This window comes from Xiphophorus couchianus, chromosome 9, assembly GCF_001444195.1.
Source record: "Xiphophorus couchianus chromosome 9, X_couchianus-1.0, whole genome shotgun sequence".
NCBI lineage: Eukaryota > Metazoa > Chordata > Actinopteri > Cyprinodontiformes > Poeciliidae > Xiphophorus > Xiphophorus couchianus.
This window is the reverse complement of record NC_040236.1, coordinates 17,284,141-17,310,935: the sequence shown is the minus strand read 5'-3', so window position 1 is coordinate 17,310,935 and position 26,795 is coordinate 17,284,141. Positions and strand designations below refer to the sequence as shown.

General features: G+C 39.8%; 1 protein-coding gene across 1 annotated transcript in view; it reads right to left on the bottom strand.

Annotated features, from left to right (window-relative positions):
• polrmt (polymerase (RNA) mitochondrial (DNA directed)) overlaps positions 1–26,795 on the bottom strand; it is a 48,836-nt gene extending 22,041 nt beyond the window's left edge. The window contains exons 1-13 of the mRNA XM_028028509.1: positions 26,597–26,795; positions 25,721–25,819; positions 24,662–25,491; positions 23,690–23,823; positions 18,512–18,698; positions 14,932–15,081; positions 12,952–13,119; positions 12,520–12,690; positions 10,765–11,004; positions 7,721–8,506; positions 3,225–3,347; positions 2,736–2,858; positions 1,002–1,181 (exon numbers count right to left, since the gene is read on the bottom strand). Coding sequence (XP_027884310.1) covers positions 1,002–1,181; positions 2,736–2,858; positions 3,225–3,347; positions 7,721–8,506; positions 10,765–11,004; positions 12,520–12,690; positions 12,952–13,119; positions 14,932–15,081; positions 18,512–18,698; positions 23,690–23,823; positions 24,662–25,491; positions 25,721–25,819; positions 26,597–26,729 — 3,324 coding nt within the window. The 5' untranslated portion in view covers positions 26,730–26,795. The remainder of the gene's footprint in view (positions 1–1,001; positions 1,182–2,735; positions 2,859–3,224; positions 3,348–7,720; positions 8,507–10,764; positions 11,005–12,519; positions 12,691–12,951; positions 13,120–14,931; positions 15,082–18,511; positions 18,699–23,689; positions 23,824–24,661; positions 25,492–25,720; positions 25,820–26,596) is intronic.

Sequence of the window (26,795 nt, the reverse complement as noted above, 5' to 3'; positions counted from 1 at the left end):
ACCAAATGTTTTTTTCTACTCTTATTTCACACATTTCCATATTTTCCAGACTATACAGAAACATCAGAAATTCAAAGCAATTATCAAAAATAAAAATAACAAAACTATTGCTAATTATAGGACCTGATTTAAACAAGATCATTTGCTTGTTTTCTTTGTTTAATTTGTTGAACATGAACCATATGTAGGAGCATTAATCTCAATCGGAAAATGTGCTTTATAACAGATTCTAACTTCTACAGCACAAAAAAACTATACAGAGAAGCTCGTTTTCAATAGAGATATTGTACACATGATAGCGTGACATAAAAAAATGCTCAAGATATTGTGCAGCATCAAAGTAAATGTCAGATTTTTGGTCCATGCATCCAAGTCTTTTAAATGTTCCTTGGTTATAATTAGTGCAGGTGCTTCAACTATTCTATTCAGATTAATTGATTAATTAATTACAGAAAAAAAATGTTACAAAACAAACGCTTCTAATCTCCTCGTGCAATGTAAGATTACATGCCATTTGGACTTTTAAATTAGTGAATATTAGTTGTCCTTGTTAAAATATTTGAATTTTTTCTCCGACATAATTACATGAGTTTAGAATTACATGAAGCACAAAGCTGTTGGTTTCTCAGTGAATATGAATATGTGTGTTTGAACGAACTATAGAATGAAGGCACAACATTTTTCTGATTTAATCACTAATGAATTTTAAAGAAATTACAAAACTTTGATTGTTGTGTTAAATACAATTCAGTTAATTAATTGCAAAGCATCAAAGTAATTAAATGGATTTACGGTAATTAAATTGAGTCCCACATCTAATTTTATAGCAGGTCAGATCACAATGATAAAAATGACTCAAGTTGCAATAATACTCCCTGTGTAAGTAAAAAAAACCTGGGAGGAAAAAGTAAGAGACCCTCATCGTCACATCACATTGATTAAAGGCTAAAAATACAAGTGAACAGTGTGTTCACTCATCACCAGCTCAACCACTACTGTACCTTGGGAAACTCATCAATCTCCTTTAGCCTCTTCTCTATCTGCAGGCGCCCTCCGTAACGAGTGACTCCGTACACCACAGTCATCACCGTCTGTTTGACCACCTTCCTGCTGATGAAGCCCTCCAGAACCTGGGCGATCTTCAGGCCTTTTGCAGCATCGCGAGTTCGCAGCTCTTCGACCTGAAACACATTTTTTGGAGACAGAAAAATGTCTTCTATGTCAGTCAAGCTATTAAAGGGAATTTGAGAATATCGTGCTTTGCACATAGCATTGTAATGCTTTTGTAATTTTAACCCTTTGTCTTACTACAAACTCAAGCTTCAATGGAGTTAATTGGGATTTTATTATAGACATAGTGGATGCATTAGATGCATCTTAATCCCCTGATAATCCACATATTTGCACATCTACATTGCAAGAGAACACCAGGTAATGATATTTAAAGAGATCACACTAAAATCCTGCTCAATGCCTCACGTTTTATTTATGTTTGGTATCTAGTCAACTCTAAAATATTTCATATATTCAAAATATTTCACAAACACATCCTACCATCTGAGATGCATAGCACTGAAAAATTGATTAATGGATTTAGAACCCCATGCATAAAACTGCTACATCTTAAGTCCACAAAGTAGTACTATAGCAGATCCTTCCTTCCAGCAGCTGTAAAACTATAACCAACATAGCTCCAAACTCAAGAAGTTCTTATATTCCTGTTGTTTTTTTGCACATCCTTGTTGTTGTTTTTTTCACTTCTTGTATGTAGTATGTTCTTTTTCAATGCACAAATATGTAAGAATATTTTGTTATTTCTTCAAATGATCAAACTCAGTTTCAAATTTTTTTAAATCTTGGTATGCTTAATAATAATTGTACAGTATATTTCTCCTATGTTGTAAATTTGTCCTCACTGTACAGTCTCTAGTTCTTATTTTTATGTACTTTTTAAATTTGTATGAATATGCATGCTTCTACTTACCGTTAACTTGCTGCTGTTACATCTGAATATCCCCACGTTAAAGAATATTTTTATTCTATTCCATTCTAGAAACTGAATGCATTTGAGACATGCAGCTCTCACTGTATGTCTCAAATTACGTGGCTATTACCAGAGAGAGACACAAACTTGCCCTCATGAATAAGAAAGATTTTTTTTTTATTCCAGTATGGTCGTTTAATGCTTGATGTCATGAACAGTATAATCTAATAATAACTGCAAAGCCCAGATGAAGACAAAGCCCACCAAAACAGAGTTCTGCAGCAATCTCAAATGTATAGAGTTTAGTCTGAAGTTACAGTCACTGCCCTTAGAGAAGCAGAGGCTTGGCCTTGGTTCAGTTCAAATCCTGTTGTTCTGAAATGCCAGAAAGTCACAACTGGGACCAATTTAAGTGTTTCTGCAACCTGGGTGCTTTCATGCATACACATACATAAACTTTAAAACTTTAAAAGAACAACAAAGTGTCTTCTCTCTCCCTCAACTCTGACACAGAGCAAGAGAAACTAAGCACTTTTAAATGCAAGACCTAAACTTAGAAACCTAAAAAATATTCTCCATGCTCAGCTTGTCACTCACTTTGGGACTTAGTGAGTCATCTGAATAATAACCACTTAGCAACTTCAGCGTGCCTCGTAAAATCCAGTGTCCTGTTGTGTAACGTCAATTTTTTGCAGTGTAAAGACTGGAACTAAATGCTGGTAAATTACACAAAAAGCCCACCACTGCTCACCTGCTGTGCTACGCCGCTGTATACATCCTGGGGCACCTCGCAGGGCATGAGGTTGACTGAAGTCGCACCGATAACATCTCTGCCAAGAGCAGCATAGTGCTGGAGACCGTTGCAGGAGCCGTCCTGAAAGAGAAAAGGCTCGTTGATGAACAAGGCAGTGAAGGACTGAGTATTCATTCATCCACTCATTCAACCTTTACTTAACCAGGTGGAGTATTAAGAATGAGTTCTTATTTACAATAATGACCCAACAGGGAAGGGAAACATATAGTAAAGACAAATAACAATATTAAACAATTTCACAGTCAGCAGTCACATGCATTTTTAACCCTATTTATGCCTCAAGCAATAACCAACACGACCACACCAAGTAGAGCTGTCAAAATAAAATAATAGGAAGATTTGGTAAAGATAATATTTCCTCCTTTGAGACACCTGTTGGAATTTCTGCAAGTATTTTTTATTTTATTTTATTTTTTTTCTCAGTACCTGGTGAACAGGAAATTGAGAGACAAACTTAGTTGGATCGGGTGACCTGACGGCGTTGGCTATCTCCATGCAGCAGGCCAGTGCCTGCCATGGCTCATCGGCCTCCATCCACCATTTTTTACCCTAAAAAGAGACAAAAAAAAGACACACACATTACAGATTGCTTAGATAAACATATGCAGAAAATATCGGTTACTGTTTGTTCTACACAATTCGTGTATTTAGTCATTTTAAAGAAATTTCTACCAGCAGGATTTCTGCATGTTTCACCAACTCGTATTTAAGACCACTATGAATGAAATTTAAGACCTACTGTATATCTCCAAAAAAACGTATGAACTTTGTCCAGCCAAGTGGCAATAAATTTGCCAGTTCGGACCCATAAGAGACCCCAAAAGTCAACTTTTGGGTTTATCCCATGACAGTTACCCATAATAGATCTAAATAAAAAAGCTAGCTAGCCAGCAAGGGTATGTTGGCAGTGAGTTAGCAGTAGCCTCAACCATTTTGAGTCACAGAACTTAACGAAGATGTCCGAGTGTGACTCAGGCTTTTGTTTGACAGAAAAGTCCCACGAGAAAAAAAAACAGATAAAATATTCCTTTCATACATGAATTATGATCCTTTGTGTCAGAATTTTTTTTCCATCCATCCATCCATCCATCTTCTTCCGCTTATCCGAGGTCGGGTCGCGGGGGTAGCAGCTTCAGAAGGGAGGCCCAGACTTCCCTCTCCCCAGCCACTTCTTCCAGCTCCTCCGGGGGAATCCCGAGGCGTTCCCAGGCCAGCCGAGAGACATAGTCCCTCCAGCGTGTCCTGGGTCTTCCCCGGGGCCTCCTCCCGGTGGGACGTGCCCGGAACACCTCACCAGGGAGGCGTCCAGGAGGCATCCTGACCAGATGCCCAAGCCACCTCAACTGGCTCCTCTCGATGTGAAGGAGCAGCGGCTCTACTCTGAGTCCCTCCCGGATGACTGAGCTTCTCACCCTATCCCTAAGGGAGAGCCCAGCCACCCTACGGAGAAAACCCATTTCGGCCGCTTGTATCCGCGATCTCGTTCTTTCGGTCATGACCCAAAGCTCATGACCATAGATGAGGGTGGGAACGTAGATCGACCGGTAAATCGAGAGCTTCGCTTTTTGGCTCAGCTCTCTCTTCACCACGACGGACCGGTACAGCGCCCGCTTGACAGCAGACGCTGCGCCAATCCGCCTGTCGATCTCCCGCTCCCTTCTTCCCCCATTCGTGAACAAGATCCCGAGATACTTAAACTCCTCCACTTGGGGCAGGACACCCCCCCTGACCCGGAGAAGGCACTCTACCCTTTTCCGGCTCAAGACCATGGCCTCGGATTTGGAGGCACTGATCCCCATCCCGGCCGCTTCACACTCGGCTGCGAACCGATCCAGCGAGAGCTGCAGATCACGATCTGATGAAGCCAAAAGGACCACATCGTCTGCGAAAAGCAGAGATGAGATCCTGAGGCCACCAAATCGGATCCCCTCAACACCTTGGCTGCGCCTAGAAATTCTGTCCATGAAAGTGATGAACAGAATCGGTGACAAAGGGCAGCCCTGGCGGAGTCCAACTCTCACCGGAAACGAGCCCGACTTACTGCCGGCAATGCGGACCAGACTCTGACACCGGTCATACAGGGACCTGACAGCCCGTATCAAAGGGCCCGGTACCCCATACTCCCGGAGAACCCCCCACAGGGCTCCCCGAGGGACACGGTCGAACGCCTTCTCCAAGTCCACAAAACACATGTAGACTGGTTGGGCGAACTCCCATGCACCCTCCAGGACCCTGCTGAGGGTGTAGAGCTGGTCCAGTGTTCCACGACCAGGACGAAAACCACACTGCTCTTCCTGAATCCGAGGTTCGACTATCCGACGGACCCTCCTCTCCAGGACCCCTGAATAGACCTTGCCAGGGAGGCTTAAGAGTGTGACCCCTCTATAATTGGAGCACACCCTCCGGTCCCCCTTTTTGAACAGGGGGACCACCACCCCAGTCTGCCAATCCAGGGGAACTGCCCCCGATGTCCATGCGATATTGCAGAGTCGCGTCAACCAACACAACCCTACAACATCCAGAGCCTTAAGGAACTCCGGGCGGATCTCATCCACCCCCGGGGCCTTGCCACCGAGGAGCTTTTTAACCACCTCGGCGACCTCGCCCCCAGAGATTGGAGAGCCCAACCCAGAGTCCCCAGGCTCCGCTTCCTCAGTGGAAGGCATGTTGGTGGGATTGAGGAGGTCTTCGAAGTACTCTGCCCACCGGCCCACAACGTCCCGAGTAGAGGTCAGCAGCACACCATCCCCACTATAAACAGTGTTGGTGCTGCACCGCTTCCCCCCCTGAGACGCCGGATGGTGGACCAGAATCGCCTCGAAGCCGTGCGGAAGTCTTTCTCCATGGCCTCTCCAAACTCCTCCCACACCCGAGTTTTTGCCTCAGCAACCGCCCGAGCCGCATGCCGCTTCGCCCGCCGGTACCCATCAGCTGCTTCCGGAGTCCCACAGGCCAAAAAGGCTCGATAGGACTCCTTCTTCAGCCTGACGGCATCCCTCACCGAAGGTGTCCACCAACGGGTTCGAGGGTTGCCGCCGCGACAGGCACCGACAACCTTGCGGCCACAGCTCCGATCGGCCGCCTCGACAATGGAGGCACGGAACACGGTCCACTCAGACTCCATGTCCCCCACCTCCCCCGGGACGTGTTCGAAGTTTTGCCGGAGATGGGAGTTAAAGCTCCGTCTCACAGGGGATTCCGCCAGACGTTCCCAGCAGACCCTCACAACACGTTTGGGCCTGCCAGGTCTGACCGGCTTTCGCCCCCGCCACCGGAGCCAACTCACCACCAGGTAGTGGTCAGTGGACAGCTCCGCACCTCTCTTCACCCGAGTGTCCAAGACATACGGCCGCAGATCCGATGAAACGATGACAAAGTCGATCATCGAACTGCGGCCTAGGGTGTCCTGGTGCCAAGTGCACATATGGACACCCTTATGCTTGAACATGGTGTTCGTTATGGACAATCCATGGCGAGCACAGAAGTCCAGCAACAGAACACCGCTCGAGTTCAGGTCGGGTGGGCCGTTCCTCCCAACCACGCCCCTCCAGGTCTCACTGTCGTTGCCCACGTGAGCGTTGAAGTCCCCCAGCAGAACAAGGGAGTCCCCAGGAGGAGCACTCTCCAGTACCCCCTCTAAGGACTCCAAAAAGGGTGGGTAATCTGAACTGTCGTTCGGCCCGTAAGCACAAACGACAGTCAGAACCCGTCCCCCCACCCGTAGGCGGAGGGATCCTACCCTCTCGTTCACCGGGGTAAACCCCAACGTACAGGCGCCGAGATGGGGAGCAACAAGTATGCCCACTCCTGCCCGACGTCTCTCTCCCTGGGCAACTCCAGAGTGGAAGTATGTCCAGCCCCTCTCAAGGAGACTGGTTCCAGAACCAGAGCCATGCGTCGAGGTGAGACCGACTATTTCTAGCCGGAACCTCTCGACCTCACGCACTAGCTCCGGCTCCTTCCCCACCAGAGAGGTGACATTCCACGTCCCAAGAGCCAGTTTCTGCAACCGAGGATCGGACCGCCAGGGTCCCCTCCCTTGGCCGCCACCCATCACACAGTGCACCCGACCCCTTTGGCCCCTCCCACGGGTGGTGGGCCCATGGGAGGGGGAATTTTTTTTCCATATTTTAAAATTTTTTTTCCATTTTTTAAAAATTTTTTCTTAAGGCATAAAAAAGGTAGGAATTTTTTTTTGTAAAAATAATTGTTTTTTTTATTTTTATGTGATCAATTGTAATTTTGTCCAAATACAAAGTTGTTATTTGAAAAATACATCAGTAGTATTGTTCCTTAGGGGTTATCTGATGTCACAATATTTTTTTTACTTGCAAGAGTCGTCTACAGTAGAAGGAGGGACCGGGTCTGTTCTCAAGCTTTTTTGTCTGTCGGCCATATTGTATTTAACAAAAATAATTTCTTGCATTTGCAGCTGATGGCCAGTAGTTGATGGTATATTTTATGATGTATTAGTGTCCACTTCAGTGGTCTGTGTGCATTTATAACATAAAAATCCACAGGAAGCACAAGAAAATGGCTTTTAGATAGCTGTCCACTGTAGTGACCACTATGCATGAAAGGGATATACGAGACTAAATAGACCTGTCAAGACAAAATATAAGAAATGTGATAAACATATTAAGGGCCAACATTTTTTCAAATTAATATAAAGTATTTTAAAAACTTAAATTCATTTCAAAAGTAAGTTGGCCTTTAATATGTTAATCACAGCTCTTAAATGTTGTCTTTGCATTACTGTTTAATCTTGTGTATTACGTATCTAATACTAAGACATTTTAAAGACTTAATTTTACATGCATTAGTTTAAAACTTTGTGAAGCTGCGCAGACACCCTCTACCAAGCCAATTATAATTTAACACACTTTCTGGGAATAGTGATCAAAAAATGAAGGTGAACTAACGTTCAGAGGGTCGTCTGCAGAGTCCAGGATGTCCTCCAGGATGCTGTCGGCGTATTCCAGACGTCCCTGCAGTGAGCTCCTCTTCTTCAACCCCGTCAAATTGACCAAGTGAATCTTCAGCCAGTCCAAACCTTTGGGACCAAGAGGCTTCCCCTCAGCGAACATGAGCGTCGCCCGAGTCACATCACTTCCCAAGTGATTGAAATACGGAGGACATGGGTAGGTGCGCCCCCTGAAGTCCATGTTGTGGGGAAACCAGAACAGCTTGTCCCGCATGTGGTGGGCAATGGAGAGTTTATAAAGAGCGTCCATTCGAAGGCTGTGCATCTCGCTACACTTCTTCTTAGCATTAATCACCTCTCGTTTCATGTGTGCCTTCTCGCTGGCTAGGTAAGCGGGGTCTTGAGGGTTGAAGTGGGGTATTTTAGGGGCTTCTGACAGAGGCGGAGGGATGTCCAGCTTATCACTGCCCCGGTCGTTAAAGATCGAGATGATTATGTCCAGAATCGGTTTGTTGATCCTCCAGGCACAATTACTCAACTGGTTGAGCGAGTCAAAAACTGGGTGGAGATTCGGACACTTTTCCAGCAGTTCCTCGTGCTGCGTGGCCCCATGCGTGGTGCGCATCAGCTTAGCCGGGGTGAGCAGGTAGGCGCCAAACTTCTCCGATGTCCATGGCACGGGAGGGCATAGCATCGGCATCACTGAGGAATCAAAGGTCAGCGTGGTCTCCATGGCTTCCTGTTGCATCTGTGTCAAGATGGGGTGTGGCTTGATGAAGCCAACCTGAAGGGAAAACCAGGTGAAATGCAAATGAAGTCTGAACTGATATGTTTGGATCAGGAATATTTGAGTTGTTCATAGGAAAAAAAACTGTAAATAATAAAACATTTTAAAAAAGAGCTTGGGACTTTATTGCTTCTCAAAAGTTTAGCAAATTGTTGTTGACACCAATCAGTTTATCTTTTCCACATCTATCCAGGCCTGGGAAATACCTACACTTTTATCAGACTTTCCAAGAATGCATAACACCCTTTTTTTAAAATTATGTTACTCATATAAATATTCCCTTAAAGTTTAATGTAAAGTACCTTTCAGAAGTCATTGTTAGAGCAGATAGCTCAAGTAAGTTTGCTGTTATGCATATTGTGTCTAATTTTACTTAACATGCATGAAGCAGTGAATAAAAAGAGCTCCATTTGTTGACTGTAACCTGACAGAAACACCTCAGCATCACTCCAATGAGTCAAACCTTCATGCTGTGCAGTAAAATCATTAGGATCCCCCCTGATGGGTTAATCACTATGAAGAAAGGGGTTTGAAACTACAAGAATTAAACTTGACTAGAGTATGTCTCACTGTCACAGCGCATCAAGCTCAACAACCCACACATCTGCCCGTTTCTCCGAGTGTGGTCACCTCAGCCTGCTGCAGGCTCCCACGGCAGTAAATCAGCGAGCCAATTAAGGGGACACTGAAAAAAAAGGGATTAGGCTGGGCCCTATTCATCTTACTCAGCTGCTACCACCACCATTCCCCACCAGTGGAAAGTGGTTTTTATAAATCACCCTCCTAGGAGCTTCATGCTGGATAGAAGGGCGCTCAAGTGTTCAAGGTAACAGGCTTTCTGAACAATCTTTGCGACAAAAGTGAAGGTCAAGTCCTTAAAGGTTGTTCTTATTGTTTCTACTCCTTTTTTCTTTGTTAATGAAAAGGTCAGCTGTAAAGCTAGTTCACCAATAACGTTCTCAATTATTTAATGTAATTGTGTATAGTGACACTATCCCTAATTTAGGACCTAATTTGACGAATTGGGAGGGCTAAAAATGGAAAAGTTTTGTTCATTTGTTCCTTTATTTTTAATTCTTTGGAGAGTTTTTTCAGATAAGTTTTCAAAAGCTTCTTTAACTTTTACTCTGAGCCACTAAAATGTAAGACAAAAAGAATCCCAGCAGATGCAAACATCTGCTCCTAAACAGTAGTGATTTTAAAAAAAAAGGGTCATATGGCTCTATGCAGCATGGAAATGAGGGTGACGCAAACCCTTAAGAATTAACCTATACATTTTTTGATCAATTTCCAACTAATAACGACTAGTATAGTGTAAATCAAGAAAGTTGTCAGCATACAAATTCAAATGTTTGACACTGTGAATGTATGAATCCAAACAGATTTCCTTTATATTTCTCATTATCTATCACAACATAGTGACATCTATGAGTATCACAATTTTTATTTTATTTTTATAAACGTTACATACTGTAGCTTGAAAAATTGATAAACCTAGGCAGATACACTGTCAGGGACTGGCTCAGGATCAACTGGCACAGTCCTGATCAGGTTTTGGCATCCTGCTAAAAAACTGAGTGTGTGTCCAGCAGCTTTATAGTTACAGCTCCTTGCAGCACCGCACTGCAAGACAGGATGTGGTTCTCAGCATAATTTCAATATGATTCCTTTGAAAATCTAAAATCATCATAATGGGTCAGTAAATGCTGTTGGTCTATAAAAAAAATTTTCTTCACACTGCCACATTTGCAGTATCTTCTAATAACAAATACAATTCCTAGTTTAACCACTAAGGGTCACTGATAACTGTTGGAGTCGGGCTGTGCACATTTCCACAGTCCCTTAGGCATTCATCTAAAGTTTTGTGTGGAAAACAACCAACACGTTTTGAATCCAGTGGTGTTCTGCTTTGCGTAAGACTGACTCATTTGTTGTCCTCCATTTTGTTTGGTTTTGAAAAGTCAAATTTGCATTACAAACATCAACGCTTTGCTTTTATCAAACGTAATTGAAGGCGGTGGTGAAGCGTTCTGTATTTTTTGTCCTTTAAACTTAGCCCTCGTGAGTTGAAGAACAAGTAATTGTCTTTAAATGCAGAAAGTTTGAAGCTACAAGACAGTTCTCTTTTTGTGAACAGAGTGGAGTTGATGCTTTGTGAAGCTTGCCCAAGTAAATTTCAAGTAAGGTACAATTTTGCTAACAGTTGCAGGGAATTCTACACCAGAGGGGCTGCACATAAAAACGTGGGTCTGTACCTGTCTGGTGCTGCGGAAGGTATACATGTGGTAGAGGATGGGGATGCACTTTCTGTCATAGGCGGGGTTCAGGATGTCACTGTTAATTTTAAGATTCTTCACCATTATGTCCACAATGAAGGTTCCCAGCTCCAGCATTAGAACATATGGCCAACTTGTCTCTGCACCCTGGAGCGTGGGTCCTGAACTCTGCTCCATCTCCAGTTTACACCACTGCTCCCTTGGAAGGACATTGTACACCTGAAGGAAAACACCAGAACCTTTGTAAAGCTTTTATTTAAGTAATCTACATAAAGATTGCTAGCTTTGTTACACATCTACTGGCCTCAAAATTGGTGCATGAAAAAATAAAAGTGAACTAATAGCAGAGACAAGTAAGCAACACTTTTAGATGAGCTGCCTTAAAAAAATTATAATTGGCATTGTTTTAAACAACAAAGTCTGCATATAAATGACCTCAAATGGAAAAACAAGCACCTTAACAAACTTCCTGTCTTGCTAACAGCTAGAGTTAAACAAGCATCCGGCTTGTTATAATTGTGATAATTTTAGCATCTTCCCAAGGGTGTATGAAGCCATCAAAATACAGAGTTAGGGACAAGAGTGCAAACTCACATTAAAGCAAGACAGAAAGTCAAATAAGCTTCAAGATGTAACAGAGCTACTTGGTTTGCAAAGACAGAAAGATACAAAACTTTATAACAATGTTAGATAAAAAATAAATAAATACAAAAACATTTTGAATTTTCAATCAGGGCTAAACTGAAATCCAGAGTGCAAGAGCAGAGTGCAGTCCAAAATGCTATAAAAAAGGGTTAAATATGACCAATAAACCATAAAACATTGTTTTGTGGTGGATATGGTTAAGAAGCAAATTTTCTCCAAAATCATTGGGAATGTGCAATACTAATGAATGCTAAATGAGCTGCACTCAGAAGAACAATTGATATATATGTGCGATATGCAGCGTCACTACAAACTCACAACTGTGAAAGGTTTAGCTGAAAAGAGAAATTTCACAGAGAAGAAATTAAATCATGTCTACACTATAAGAAGATTGTAACAAAAACTGATTTTTTAAAGTTAAGCCTTGTCCCAATGAACCATTAACAACAAACATTCAGCAGCAGCATGTTGGGTTCCTGATTCAAATTTACTTTGAATTTACCACATGTACTAAATTTATTAAAAGGAAAGGTCAACACATAATTTAATTAACCTAAAAACTTTGCCAACATAGCTTAGACAATTTTATTTATGCATTTAAAGCTAAGTGCTGCAAAGCACAGTGATATTCAACATTAGTGTCTAGTTTAAAAATATTGTTTTTGAAAACAAGAACTCCACCTACTCCTGTTATTTATAGATAACAGGAAATATTATCTGTCACAGCTGGAAGCGAATAGAACATTCTAGAGACATTCACCAGTAAAAACTGGTTAGCACCATCTTCAATGGTTGCACATTCCTGGACAAAACCTATCCACAATCCAGGATAGATCTTGAAGTACTACCATACTGGAATATGGCTACCCTGTTAATCTGATTTCGAACTGGTTGCTACAGAGGAAATTATATAGGTTCAAGGAAAATAACTAGTTTTCTCTGAAAGATTAACAGTATAAAAATAAATCTAATTCCTAATTTATATATAATTTGCATAACAAACTAGTCTTCTCAGGATTTAGGATGTATTTGGGACAAATGAAAAAAAAAAACCTGTAATATAAAATTATTGTTTCTTTTTTTTTTTACCTTGGTATCTTTGGCCAGCAGTTCTGTGTAGGCATCATAAATACTTCCCAGCTTTTCTACAATGCCATTCTGGTGCTTCTGTCTCACACAGTACTTGGTATAGATCCTGTTGCCCAGATCATGAGCTAAAATCTTCAAGGACTCCCCACTAGGAGGCAGGTTAGAAACACTCTGCAGAAAAATACAGCACAGTTCAAAGCATAAGAAACACCAAAAATTAAGTGAGTATTTAAAACACAAATTGGAAACTTTTATTATTATCTGGTACAATACAATGAAAGAAAAGGCCTTTTTTTCACTTTAAGTTTATACTACAAAAATGACATATTTTTCTCTGCATGTATGACATCTATTTCAAACCCAGAGAAGTCTTTTTGACATTTTGGGCTTGAAACATTTTGTTATGTGGTAGGTACAACGGGCTTTTATTACCTGTATCATAATGTCAACGTACTCCTTATCCTCCAGCAGACAGAGATATGGATAAAGGTTAGGCTTGTAGTCCCTGGTGTTGGTTTTGGTCAGGATCATCTTGTTCTCCCTCAGTGCCTGGAGGAGAACCTTCTGCCACTGTGCCCGCTGTTCTGCCAGCAGTTCCCTCTGAAAGATGACACAACTGGAAGTCATCCATCGGAGAGAGCAAAAATAAAATGAACCCAACGCAAGAGACAAAAACGCACAACAGGTATACTCTACCGGAGTCACTGTGTAGGTGGGATTTTTTTGAGGTGGTTTGGCATAAAGATTGTACTGATGAAAGTGGGAAAAACACAGTATGCATCTTTACAAAATATCGGGAAAAAAAAAAAACTGGGATAGGCTTATTCCACACAGACTCATGAATAAACAGACAATGCAAATGAGGATAGATTCATTTTCCTGGATATCTGACTCTGGACAGAGGTGATATAAGACAAACAAACATATTTGTATCCATCGGTTTGGAAAAACAAAAAAAAAAAGACTAGCAGACAGTAAAGCCTTCCATTTTATTTAGCTATGGTACAGTTAAGATATTGGATTTACTTATGTAGCAGCTTTTATAAATCTTAGACTACTGCAGCTTAATATCTCATCTAAATGATGCACAAAAAATCAATGTTAAAACTATTTGATTTGGTCTTGAATACATCTAAGGATGGAAAGTATATGAAAAGTGAGGGAAACCGATTGTAAGGGAGTAGCTAACAGATGAATGCAAATGCAACATGATTAATTTATGGATGTGTTAATTAACCTGTAGCAACTTTTCTGTCAGATAAAATATCTAGTATGACTATTAACAGCCAGTCAAGAGCCTGTGGACATGGCAGAAACACAAAAAAATTAAATTATGTTATTTTCAATTTATATATATACAATATAGACAACTGTGCAAAACTATTAATACACTAGAATGACCTTTTTGTCAAATTAAAGAGCAGTGTGTTTTAAATTAGACTTTATAGGTAGGCCATTACAAAGTAGTGCATAATTGCAAAGAGGATGGTAAACTGAACGTAAAAGAAATCATGAATTCATCTGCATAACGATTTTAAGTCTTGCCAAATTAAATTTAGGTCTGGTCATTTGAAGACATTCATAAACTTTAAATTAAACAACTCCATTGACTTTTATGTTTCTTGACTAATATTCCCTAACAAACTTTTGACAGAAGATGAAACTCTGCATGTATGAGTTCATGCAGAGTTTAAGATACAAGTGGAATCCACTTTACATTCATGTGTACATGTCGTGCTGTATGATATGAAATCCTGATAAAACACCCAGACGTTTGCAGTTGTAGCAAATTGCTGAAGAGCTGAAGGGGTTTACAAGCTGCACCCTTCATAAGTCAGAAAAAGTAAACATTTCTTTATCAGGTTTAATCCAGATGCCAGTGTTAAGTTTGTTAATACAAAGTTTGTTTTTTTTTTCACCAAACTCAATTTGTGTAAATTGGCTAAACAAATTTATCTAATCATTTTAATTGAGGGAATAAAAGTGTCCCACTTAAGCGGTTCTTTCTTGCACAGGTTTAAATGTCACAGAAGTTTGAATGAAGCAAAAACACTGGTTTAGATTTTGGAGCGAGAGGTGACTGCACGTTCTCTCCAGAGGGCTCCATTACAATGCATAATTATTCAGCGTTGGCAGTCTGTAAATGCTGCCAGACCACCAGAGACTCTCTGCCTGCTCGCTTCCCACATAGCCCATCTGCAGAGTCAGGCAAGCCAGGCCTGGCTGCAAATGCCAGAGTTGAACAAAAGGCTGAGCACAAGAATAGGACACAAGACACCAAAAGGCATCAAGTCTGGATATAAATTACAACAAGGATGACCCAAGAAAACTTTAACCCTAGGAGTTTAAGCTGTCAGTACTACATATGGGGTTTTTGTAGGTTGAAAACATGCAGTTGGGGAGTATAGTTACCATTTTAACCATGTTCTCAGTGACGGGCTTCATCGCCTCAACAGAGTCGATGGTGATGGTGCAGGCCTGCTCCACACTGAGCTGACATTGAAAACACCTCTGGAGCTCCTCCTGAGTGAAGTCAAGTTTGGGATAAATGTGATGCTCCCTCTAAAACAGAAACAAAATCCAGACAGACACACAAAATAATAATTAAAAAAAAGTTTTATTGGATAATATTATCAAGCCTAATTCCACAAAAATAGAATCTTGATGGTTCTGAAGTAAAAGCTTCACTGCTAAATAATTTTTAAAGTCCATTGAAATGGAAAACACACTCCCAGCTAACCTGTACTTGTTTGTGAACCAACTGGTCCGTTCATAAGGCTCAGCTGAGTGTTATACAACAGAGTAGGGAAACCAGCATCTTGGATGAAATGTTTGCCAGCAGACGATTGGAGGCTACCTCATTTAAACTCGCAGGTGCATAAAAACTGAGCCTTTACAGCAGCTTCACACCAGCTGTGTGGTGCAGCGTGCTGCTTGAGTACATATTGCACAATCAACATATCTGATGCACAGCTGCTGTGTCTCAGCTATTCTCTGTGCAATGTTTCATGATTGCTGAAAATAGGACTTTCCCAATCCATGCTTGTAAGATTAAAAGTTTAACAGTGCACACTTGACCTAGGGAAACCGAAAAGAGTCCCAAAAATGTTAAGCCCAGTCTCCTCCATAATGGCGAAATTGTGAATTCTGACCAGTTATTTTGGTAGTCGTAATCCAAGCTTTCTCTACGGCTCTCTACGGTTCACTAGAGTTTTAAAGCCCAATGTCCTCGGAAACATATTCTGATCTTGGTTTCTCATTTGTTCTTGAAATTGAAGGAGTTTGGATGTCTTGATTTCTGAGGCCATCGTTGGTCAATGCTCACTGATGCACACAAGGACAAAAAACTGGCTTATGTGGTCCGATCTAATATATGAGCAACAGAAGCTCAAACTGCTGAAGAGGTTAGTGTTGGCTTTGAGAGAAAAGCTTCAGAATACATATTGCATTTACATCACAGCTGGGTTGGCCAAGTTGACCCTTTGCAAGGGCTAAATGGGACAACAATAGTCACAAAACCAATTGTTTTAATAGGTATTTAGACCTGACATCTACCATGGAGCAATTGCAGAACCATGGAGCGGCTGTGATGTGTTCACATGGATAGGCCAGTCTTACCTGGGGAACACATGGCATCAAGAAAGAAGACAGAAAGAAAGACAAGTGTATAGAAAGAAGAAATAAGACAAGTCTGTGGAGGCAATGTCCTAAGTATCATATAGTATGAATTGTTCCAGACAACTATTTTAGTAAAACCAACCAACCTTTGAGAGCTTTAGAAAGCAGAGAAAATGGGTATTTAAGCAAAATAATTTGGTATTTAACTCTAAAAGTAATTTTTTCTTATCCAGCAAAGCAGACTCAAGTTATTTAACCGAGTGAAATAAAGTTTGAATAGGGAAGTAAGCACTATTTAGTTCTTGCATGGTTAGCGTGATTAACAGCAATGAAGGCCAAAATAAATCAATGAGAAAAAACACATCAGTCTCTGAAGACACGTTGAAACTAGATCAAACTGCATTTTGTACGATCTACAGCTTCATCAAAATTCATTTTCACACCAACAAACAATGTTCTAATTAGACCGAGCTTCTGCTGCAAACAGCGAATCAAAACTCTCCAGAGGCCGTCCGGGCTGCTCCTCTCTTATCTAGTTATTTGAACAGCCTTTAAGCTCTTGTGGCCTGCCAAAAAGTCAGAGTCGTGGTTGGATCATTTACCTGTACGAAGGATATCAAAGTCACCATTAAAGAAACAGGCACATTTAAACTGTTCTCATATTTCAGAAGAAGGAAGGGTCTCACATAAAAACCCAAAAATATTCATAACCCTAGTAGATTCAAATTTAAAATAATGCGTTAATTTGACCAATAGGTTTCTTCTGACTGGTAGTAACATGAATATACTGCTTGTTATCAGAAACAAAATTCTTACTTGAATGAAAATATTTTTTAATTCTGCTAAGTTTATGAATAAATCATTTTGGTTTAGCTATACATGTTTTTATGGTAATAGATCAAAAGATGCCCCTTTCAATTTTAACATCTTATAAGTTTAGGACAAAAAAATTAACCAGCTTCAGTGGTAAACAGTTCGCCAAGATTTTCATGTTGACAATAAAGATTTTTCTTTTTCTTTGTTTTTTTGTCAAAGTATGATTGACAGCACCAGACCCTCCTCATGGCTCCGACTGATTTTTCCTAATCAGTATATTCCTGCACAGATTCTCTGTTATACTGTCAGGAAATAGTGAAAGTTTCAATAAATATGTAAAAAAAACATACTGTATGTAAAATTTACATGCTACCGCTTTAAACCCTTTAAAAGTTTAAACAAGTAAACATTGTGTGAAATTAGTCTGAGCTTCTGTTTTGGTTTAAAATTTTCTTGAGTCATCTTAAATAGATTGAGCTAGTACAAATTTGCTTTAAAGTATAAGCCTCAAGTCAAACCCAATCACAAATGAAAATGAATATGAGTGATGACATTGCGGACTTCGTGAGCTGAATCCATTTTAAGAAGGCAAGACACAACTCCCTACAACAACAATGTAAGAGGTCATATAGAAGTGGATTACCATCCTGTTTTTGCTTATACAGTAGAGGTCAAGTGAGATTAGATTAGATGGCTTGTATTGATCCCAGGGGAAATTTATGGAGCTAATAAATCACATACTGATGCAACATTTTGGCAATATTTTTCTTTAAATAAATAATGACTGGGTATAATACATCATGTCTTGCTGTTCATTTGTGGTTGGATATACCAGCAGTAGCTTTAGCTCCAGGTAAAGATAAGAGGAGTTTTATTAAACACATAAAAGAGGGCCTACTTTCTTTGTACCATCACTGCATGACCTCAGTATTACAAAAAAAACACAAAAAAACCACATCACATGCTGTTAGCAGCAATCTAATACAATCAGGCCAAAAATATGACAATCAGTCGGAAGACAAGGAAAGATGGTAAAAATGGTGCATGGACACAAGCTAAAAATACAACAATTGTTCAAAAAGCTGTTGATGAGTCACGTGACATGCCTAAGAAGAAAGGGAGGTGAGAGTAATGTAGGAGAGGTGAGAGGAAAAGAGGCAACACAAGCAGAGAAGCCATTAGACAGCAGAGCTGGGCGACTATAAATAGGCCTGTGCTTTTCTGGTTGTTAAGCGGTGAAAATCAAATCTATCGTAGTCACACTGGAGTCTTCTGACAGCTTACCGCACTCTCTGGTGCTTCACCTGACAAAGCATATTGGACAAACTGCCACAAAATAATATACATCCCAGTTAGCTACCTAAATTTAAAAAAGCTAGATGCACTGATTAACTTTAACGAAGGCATCAATGTTTGTTCTTTTTTTCCATTTGGATTCTCATTGAACTCAAATCAGCAAAGTTGAAAGTGAAATATCAGCGTTTGTGGAAAATGTGCCTGCAAAATAACGCCGCCTCTACTGGCGAATGATCAGCCCCTGAAACACCATCCGACTTACATTTGTGTAGAAGTCCTGTACAAGTGGTGAGGAACACTGGCTTGCGTTCAGGGTGAGGCTGGGCTTGTAGTCTGGTTTTACAGTCTGAACTGCCTTCAGCAGCATGTCCCTTTCATCTTGTTGGAAAACACACTCCCTGAACAGATCATCCACACACAGCCCATCCTTCTTCATTTGATTCAGACACCTGGACAACGAGACACAGCCAAAGGGTGGGAGGTTATTTTTTTCCTGCAATTTGAGATTCATAGACAGTCGTGTTTTTTTTTTAGAGGCCGAACTGATTTTCAGTTTTATCTAAGGGTTTTAACGTCTCTTTAGAAATTGTAACACAGGCAAACTTAATTGAATAAACTTAGTTTTAATTCAGCAGTTAACTTTCACAAACTTTCACCATGAATCCAAATATTTATCAGATTTTTAGTGCATCAAAGAACATGACGGCTGCCAAAGCTTTTGCAAACTGAAAAAGTAGAGTTTGTTGCATTACATTAATCTGAAACAAGAAATAAAATTTCCACATTTCACCAGCAAGAGCTGATCTTAACCCCTGGGTTACTGATGTGTTCTGTAACTCAAATTCCTGTTGAGCTTCACTGGAAACAATCAGAAAATGTATGCAAAAAAATTTATTCAAATATAAGGTTTGACCTGGAAGTTAGGAAAAATATTGTAAAAGACAAAGGATTCAAATAATTAAAATAAACATTTCTTCTTAAAAATAGATCATATTACAACCTCTGGAAGTACAGGTTTAATGTTTTGTTAGTTTCTTTTGTGCGAGGGCGAGGGCATGTGTGTGTGTGCGTGCGTGTAATAGAAAATATCACAATATAACTATTCAGCACTATCGTGTTTGCTATGTTTTCATACATTGGAGAACAATATACAGAATGGCTATTTATTTTTTAACACAGTTCTATAGAAAAAATAAAACAAAACAAAATTAAAAATAATAATAATAATAATAGGTACACCACGCACCAAGATCCAATACTTGACATTTTCTTCATGACAGTATAAACTTTATGCAGGTTTTAGACCAATTTATGTGAGGCATTTACAGTATGTAGCAATGTAAAAACTTAAGAAATACAGTTAAATTAAACAACTGCTTCCAGATATAGTTGCACAAAATAAATCATCAGTGGCAATGGTGCTGGTTATATATGAATTTCCTTTAGAATATAGACTGATGTTTTAGTTTTTTTCCAATTCCTTTCTTGCAATCACAACAGCATTTCATGAAACAAAACATTTTTAATTGTATAGTAGACATCACATACTTCTACTTTAGAGCATTTTCACCAGAATACAGCCCATTAAAACACGTGATGTAAATTTTCAGAAGTGTGCCACTTTATGGTTGTTATGTCAGATCACAATTTGAAAGTTCATGACATCTGACCTCCCTGCGGATGCTGAAATAATAATGACCTGCCAACTATCTGATTAATTCAGATTTAAAAAGGAACAAAAAAAAAAACAGGGCAAAGTGCTACAGAATATAAATTTGGGCATTTGCATTGACGATCCTTCTGTCAGGCTGATCAGTTTGATCCAGGCCCAGATGGCTCCTGACAACATCAGTGAAATTTATATTTGAATAGAATCACCAGGAGATCTCCGCGAGGGAGAAAAAGTCTCCATTACTGAATCCAGATTATACAAATGAGCAAACGCTTTGTTGAATATAGATGAAATGTTTAATAAAATCTTCCTATAAGTGCAGTGCCTTACGAAAGTATTTGTACCACTAACTTCTCCACATTTTGTCACGTTACAACCACAAACTTCAAATGGGATTTTATGTCTTAGACCCATACAAAGTAGAGAAAACATCTAAAGCAAACAATGAAAACATGTGGTTTTGAAAATATTCCTTTTTACACATTAAAGACTGAAACGTCTGTTTGTACTGAAATAAAAGCATCCTCCAAAGCATGAACTGAAAACTGGACCTTACGGTGTGCTTTTTATGATTCTGTTTGTTCACCAATTTTCTTACAGAAGAGATGTATTGATACTACTCAGATAAAGTTACAGGCAGTTCTATTTACTAATTAGCTGACCTTTGAAGGTATCCATTTTTATTTTACCCTTAGATTTAATTTAAGGGTAACAGAGTGAAAGGGTGGAATAAGAATACCTACAAAACTGTATTTGGTAAACATTCAGAAAATCTTTATATTTCACTTCACAATCATGCACTACTTTGACTTGCTATACCACATAATATCCCACAAAAATACATTAAACTCTATAGTTTGAATGAGACAAACATTCATAGATCATCAATATTCTTGCAAGGCGCTGCAAATTAAATATTTGTTTTTCAAAGATAAATTGGTTTAGCTGCTCAAAAGATTTTGCTCTTTTTTTAATAAATTGTTTTACTGCCCTGCAAACATCTTTAATTTAAACATTTTACTCTGACTGCATCATATTTATCATGCTCACCCATTAGGTTTTCAACTGGCTGTATTTCACCCAATAGTTTAAAAATTAATGTTTGAAAAAGTTTCAGACGAGATACATACGAGATACATACCGTACATACAGTAGATACCTTAAGTATGTTTGCTTGCAGTGCCCCCTAGAGGCCACCAAAACAACAACACCACAAAGCCGAGAGAAAGGAGCGAGAAGAAACCCATTTATCACCAGTCACAGAGGACAGCAGAGCTCTGCTTCAGCCTGCACACACCTTTTACTCCAGACAATTATAAATAACAGTGAGCTAATTAACATCAGGAGAAAACCCTGGCTCAGCAGCTTCCACCTATTAAAAACTAATCAGAAGAGAGCTGGGATCTGTTTGTCACAGGCAAAAACAAAAGCACTCCACAGCTCGAGATAGCCGTACAGCGATGTAAAGGGGGTCACGGTATTTTCCCTCCCGCCTTGGAGACACTCGTGTTGAAACGTGCAATTTTGGTCTGAGCAAATGAGAAAGCCTCGAACAAAGGCAGGATTAGTCTGGGAGCTGGCAGTGTGGTCCAGAGGAACAAAGAGGGCAGAGAGGTTGACAGATAGAGCATAATCAGCCTGGTGACTGCTCTGCTGCACCCTGGGGAACGCAGAGCTCTGGAGGACACAGCACTTTCAAAAGGAAATCTTAAAGGGATGAGTGCGTATGTCTCTGTGAGAGAGTCGCAAACTATAAAAGGGTACATTCAGGGCGAGGATGTGGTGGAAGTGACTTAATAGGAGAGAAGAATTTGAGTGTGGGGGGGGAGAACAGTGATGGCAAAAATAAATAAATAAAAATGACTAGACTCAGGATGATAATGAGGAAGTTAAAATAAAGGAAAGACTGGGGAAAAAATGCAACGCTGCAGAACCACAATGTCATGTTTGGATCAGCTTACACTGATCGATGGACCAACCCAATCACACTGCCAACCTTATCGGCCTGCCACATGGCCTGCTATTGGACCGCACAGCATAGGGCGATGTTCCCAGTGTGTGTGTTCATAGGTTCCTGCGTGTGCGGTTACTGAAACAGGAAACATATGAGGATGTGAATAGGTCACAGTTTTGCATTACCAATGCAACTGCATCAGTGCATGGAACCCTGAATGGAACAAAATGTCCCATAAATCAGTCACTGATCAGGTTTTACATGTTAAAGATTGTTAAGCTGGGTAAAAAAGGAAAGCAGGTTTTATGTTTTACTGAAATGTAGGAGTCTGTTCCCCTTGATAAAGGGGAACAAATTCCTACTTTGTCTAATTAATCACATTTCAAGAGTTAAACAAGAAACTATCTAAAAGAATACACGTGGCCCATGTTAATCTACACCACGGTCAGTTTCCATTTATAATTCAGAGAGAACAAAGATGACAGATGCAACATTTACTGCTACCAATTTCTGCTTTTTTTTTATTTCAGCATCTTTAATAGAGGTAGCCATTTTAAACTCAATCGAAAATATGGAAATTATAATATTATATCTTTCAATAAGCAGATTTCTGCTAAACTTCAAATAAAGTGTATAGAAGTTACTTATGTGTTCTTGGACTGAAATGCTTGGAGTTATAGACTTGATCGATCTTACGAACAGGCAAAGAAAACTTACTGGAATAATGTATTGGTTTCGATTGCTAATTTTAGTTAGCAAGTTGTAAACAACTAGTGATAAACCAATCAGGCTTTGATTTGCCAACACCAATGTCTAATTTTCTTAAAATTTGGAAGACCTGTCCAGGATTTCCTGTATCTCTCCTCAGTCCTTTGTGCCACTTTCTAAGTGATTTCCATTTCCATAAAACCTGACCTTTGTTCAAGTCACAGAGAGATGACTCCCTCTGAATTCCTATTAGTCATGTTGAAATTGTCTATGGAAAAAAAACTCTACTTTTCCAATGCTGTCTCATTCTGATGACCCACTTTTTATGTCTTTTGTATTATATTTTCAATCTGTTCCCTTTGTTTGTGTCGTTATCTCTGTGCAGACATAATAAATAACCAGAGTCTAAGTAGTAATATGCATTGAGATAAATTAAAGAGGAAATCCACTACACCCTGCAACTACAATAACTCCAGACTAATCTTACGTGCAGCATAAAATACAAATAAAATCTAATACTGGGCAGCAGACTGGCTGATAAATGGCAACTGAAACAAAATGCAAACAGAGCAATTTTGCTGCATGGATTTTCTCTCTTGAAGCCACGAGTCATGTCTCGCAGATATCATTAAAGCCAATGTAAAAAAAAATTTAAAATGCTCAACACATGTAATAATTAATTGACAGTCTGGCAGATATTTGTATCACTTGCTTTTCTAAATTTGCAACAAAAACAAGATTAAAATAAGAAATGGATAGTAAATATGCACTTGTCCAAAAGATAATATTAAACAAATGCAATTTAATTAAATAAGTCAGCATTTAAGGTAATGATGAAGTTGATGAGAGTACCAAACAGCAACTGTATCTTCCCCCCAAAAAATACACTACCAGACACAAACAGCCACAGTACGACCCCTGGTGGCAAAACTCTGTTATTGTTACTACGGTTCTTTGAAACGAGAACAGCCTAGAGATATTTTTCTTACCCAGTTAATGTCAACATTTCTAAATATATCTATTAAAAAAATACAAAATGCTACAATAATAAACCAATTTCTTCATAATCTTGGTTTGCATAGTCATGTGTACATTCGCAAACGTACCTCGAAATTACTTTTGGGGGGCAGTTTGGATTTCGGCCCATACACTCCAGTGCAGCCGAGTAGGAGCCCACGTTTGGCTTCAGATCAGCTTCTTCCATCAGAATAAAGATACGACCAATCTGATTCAACGTGCCCTGAAGAAAAGAGAACCACGATTATGTGTTTGAGAAAAAGGTTTTCCTCGCTTTATGCTTGATAACACAAAAACAGAAAGGAAATTAAACCTAAAAAAAATAATAACACGGTATAAGCATTTTTCTTATTTCTGAAAGCCATACATAAATGTGTAAAAACATAGTTGGCTGAAACTGTAATATAAATACATGAAAGATGCTAATCTCCTTGTGACTTTATAACAACTGTAATATGCTTTCAAAGATGTTAATTCCCCCATGAATAATTTTTTTATTTTTCACAACCACCAGCTGTAGTGTAGTATCAGACCATATATTTATTAGACCAACACATATTACTACATCACTGTAAAGTCTAATAAAAATGGTGAAATACTTATAAAATTTTGTCCAAGTTAAAATCTAAAAATGTGGCATAGGTTTGGATCCATTGTCCTGTACTCTGGTAGTCGTAAATAAACTCCAGTGTAACCAATAATTTTAAATGTAGAGATTTAACTAGTGGAATTTAATGAACAGTCAGCAACACATCAAGGATGCAAAACGATGCAACCTTGAAACCTTAAAGAAGAGTTAGGCTACAAAACAACATGGACTTTGAACAACTCTCAGAAAATTGTTCAACCTATAATTTGGAAATGGAAAAAAGATATGAATAGAAATAGGATATGGTCAAGGAAAGTGGTGAAACCAGTAATCTTTTTTCTTCCACTTAACATCTACACTCTAGTCTGTGCAAGTTTCATTATATAAAATCCAAATAAAACCTGTAGAACTTTGCTGTTGTCAAGGAAACTGCAGCATATTAACCCTCTAAAATGGGATGTGGGACACTTACCTTTTTGGCCCACACCCTCATCATAATGTTGTAAACATCTGTGGTAAGATGTTTACGTCGACTCATAACTCTGTGCTGACTGACCAGGAAATTTTGCGAGCGCTCAATGTCCCCAATAAACACGCACGCCTCCAGGTAGGAGCGGATGCTGAGCTGGATGTCCCCGCATGAACTTCCTGTGCTGCTCTCCTGGAAGCTCTCCGTCGTACTCAAATGTATGCGTTGCTGTACTTGCTCATCAAGTCGTTTTTCAAGCTCCTCAATCTCAGCCAGGTCTCCGTCCTTTGTCTTTTTTGTTGTGTCCTTGTCAGAAACTTTACTTTTTGAGTCCCTCCACTTCTGTTTAGATGTTTTAAGTGCCTCGGCTGCTTTTGATGAGGTGGCGGCTGTTACTGTGGCTGCTGAAGAAACCGAGGAGCGGATTTCATCTGACAGCTTCGTGCCACCTCTCCTCTTCTTTGCGGCAGAAGACATAGTTTTATGTGTTGTACCTGTGGGCATTAAGCTACTTTTGCTAGCTTTAGATTTCCCCGGTAGCTTTCCTTTAGCGTTTCTCTGTACTTTCTGCTGGAGGATCTGCTGTTTCTTAAGTTTATTTATGTTCTCCTCAGATAATTTTTTCATCCAACGGCTCGGCTGAGACTTGGAGGCCCCTTTTGTAACCACCTGCCCAGATTTAGGAATGTCGCTTTTGTCTTTAGAGGATCCTTTGACAGTCCTTCCAGATGAAACACCTCCCCCAAAAGAAGGAGATTTAAGAAACTGGACTTTTGCATGTTGGACATCTAAAACGACGTCAGATTGGAGTTGCTGGATCCTGGCTTTAAGGACTATGAATAGGAAGGGAAACAGAAATATCACATTATATTGAAATGATGCAAAACACAACACAACTTCAGAAGGAAACTTAAAATATGGTTTGCTACTTGTCTGGTAAAACATGTATCAAAACTGGAGCTTGCCTTGCAACATGCATTGTGTGTATAAGTCCTCTAAAAAACGATTCTCCTATTTTTGTGTGTGAATTAAAAATGATAACTGCAATCTAAGTCAACGTACCGTCTAACAACTGAGACTGTTCATGCACACGTTTCTTTGCATCCTCTGATTTCAGGATTACAGACGAAATATTTCTTCTTTGCAGGCAGACAGGTGTTTCTGGAAAGAAAAAAAAACACACACAGTCTGGTTCATTTGTCTGACATAAATTCCAATTCTCAAAAACTAACATTTTGTCTTTCACTCTTGATCTCAAAGAAATATTCAAAAGACATGCATTTGCAAATTTTCTTTCTCAATCTTCTCGCTGTTTTCCATTTTCATAATGTCACTATGTTTCTCATTGAGCTTTTCATCTAGTCAGTAATATGCATATAAAATATGAAAGCATAGGGACAATTCAACTGAAAGAGTACACTTGATACTGTATCCGTGCACATCCTTGAGGTTGCAATACTGCATAGCTATTATACTGACACTGAAACTCTAAGGTTACATGTATGTTTTAAAGTATAAATTCAAAATGTCCCACAGAGGCATATAAAAGAGAAAACCTCGTGACGTAAACATGGATCTGGAACTTCAGTCTCTGGCTCAAGGACGAAGAGACAAGAAATTTTAAACCATCGACCATCAAGATACAGCAGCAGTAGTCATCCTCGAGAACAATAGTTGGTGATGAACTTTGTGTATTCGTTTGGAAACATGTGATTTTATCACTTTGTTTGCCTACATCAAGGTAAGAACGTGGAGGAACGACGAAGCTAACAAAGCTACTCATTGAAGGACGAATAATTGAGGTTTTGAGAAAAACCAGAGTATTAGTGGAATGAAAGCCAGAAAGTATTTTAAGGGTAAGACGAGAAGACATGAGTAAACGTTTCATGGAGGATAAACTGATATTAGTCAGGAACAGAGTTCCCTTCTGCGGCTTACCTGATATCCTTCTGACTGCGGCGCTTCTCACCGAGACACACAGCTGGCAGCGCTCCGCAAAACACCTGCGAACGTCCGCTAAACTGCGCCGACCGAGGCATTTGGCGAGAGAGCAAGCTCGGAGAAGAGACATGTTGACATGTAACAGCCGCGTTACTCCAAGAGCACTACGCTGCCATATTGGAATAGACGTAGCTAA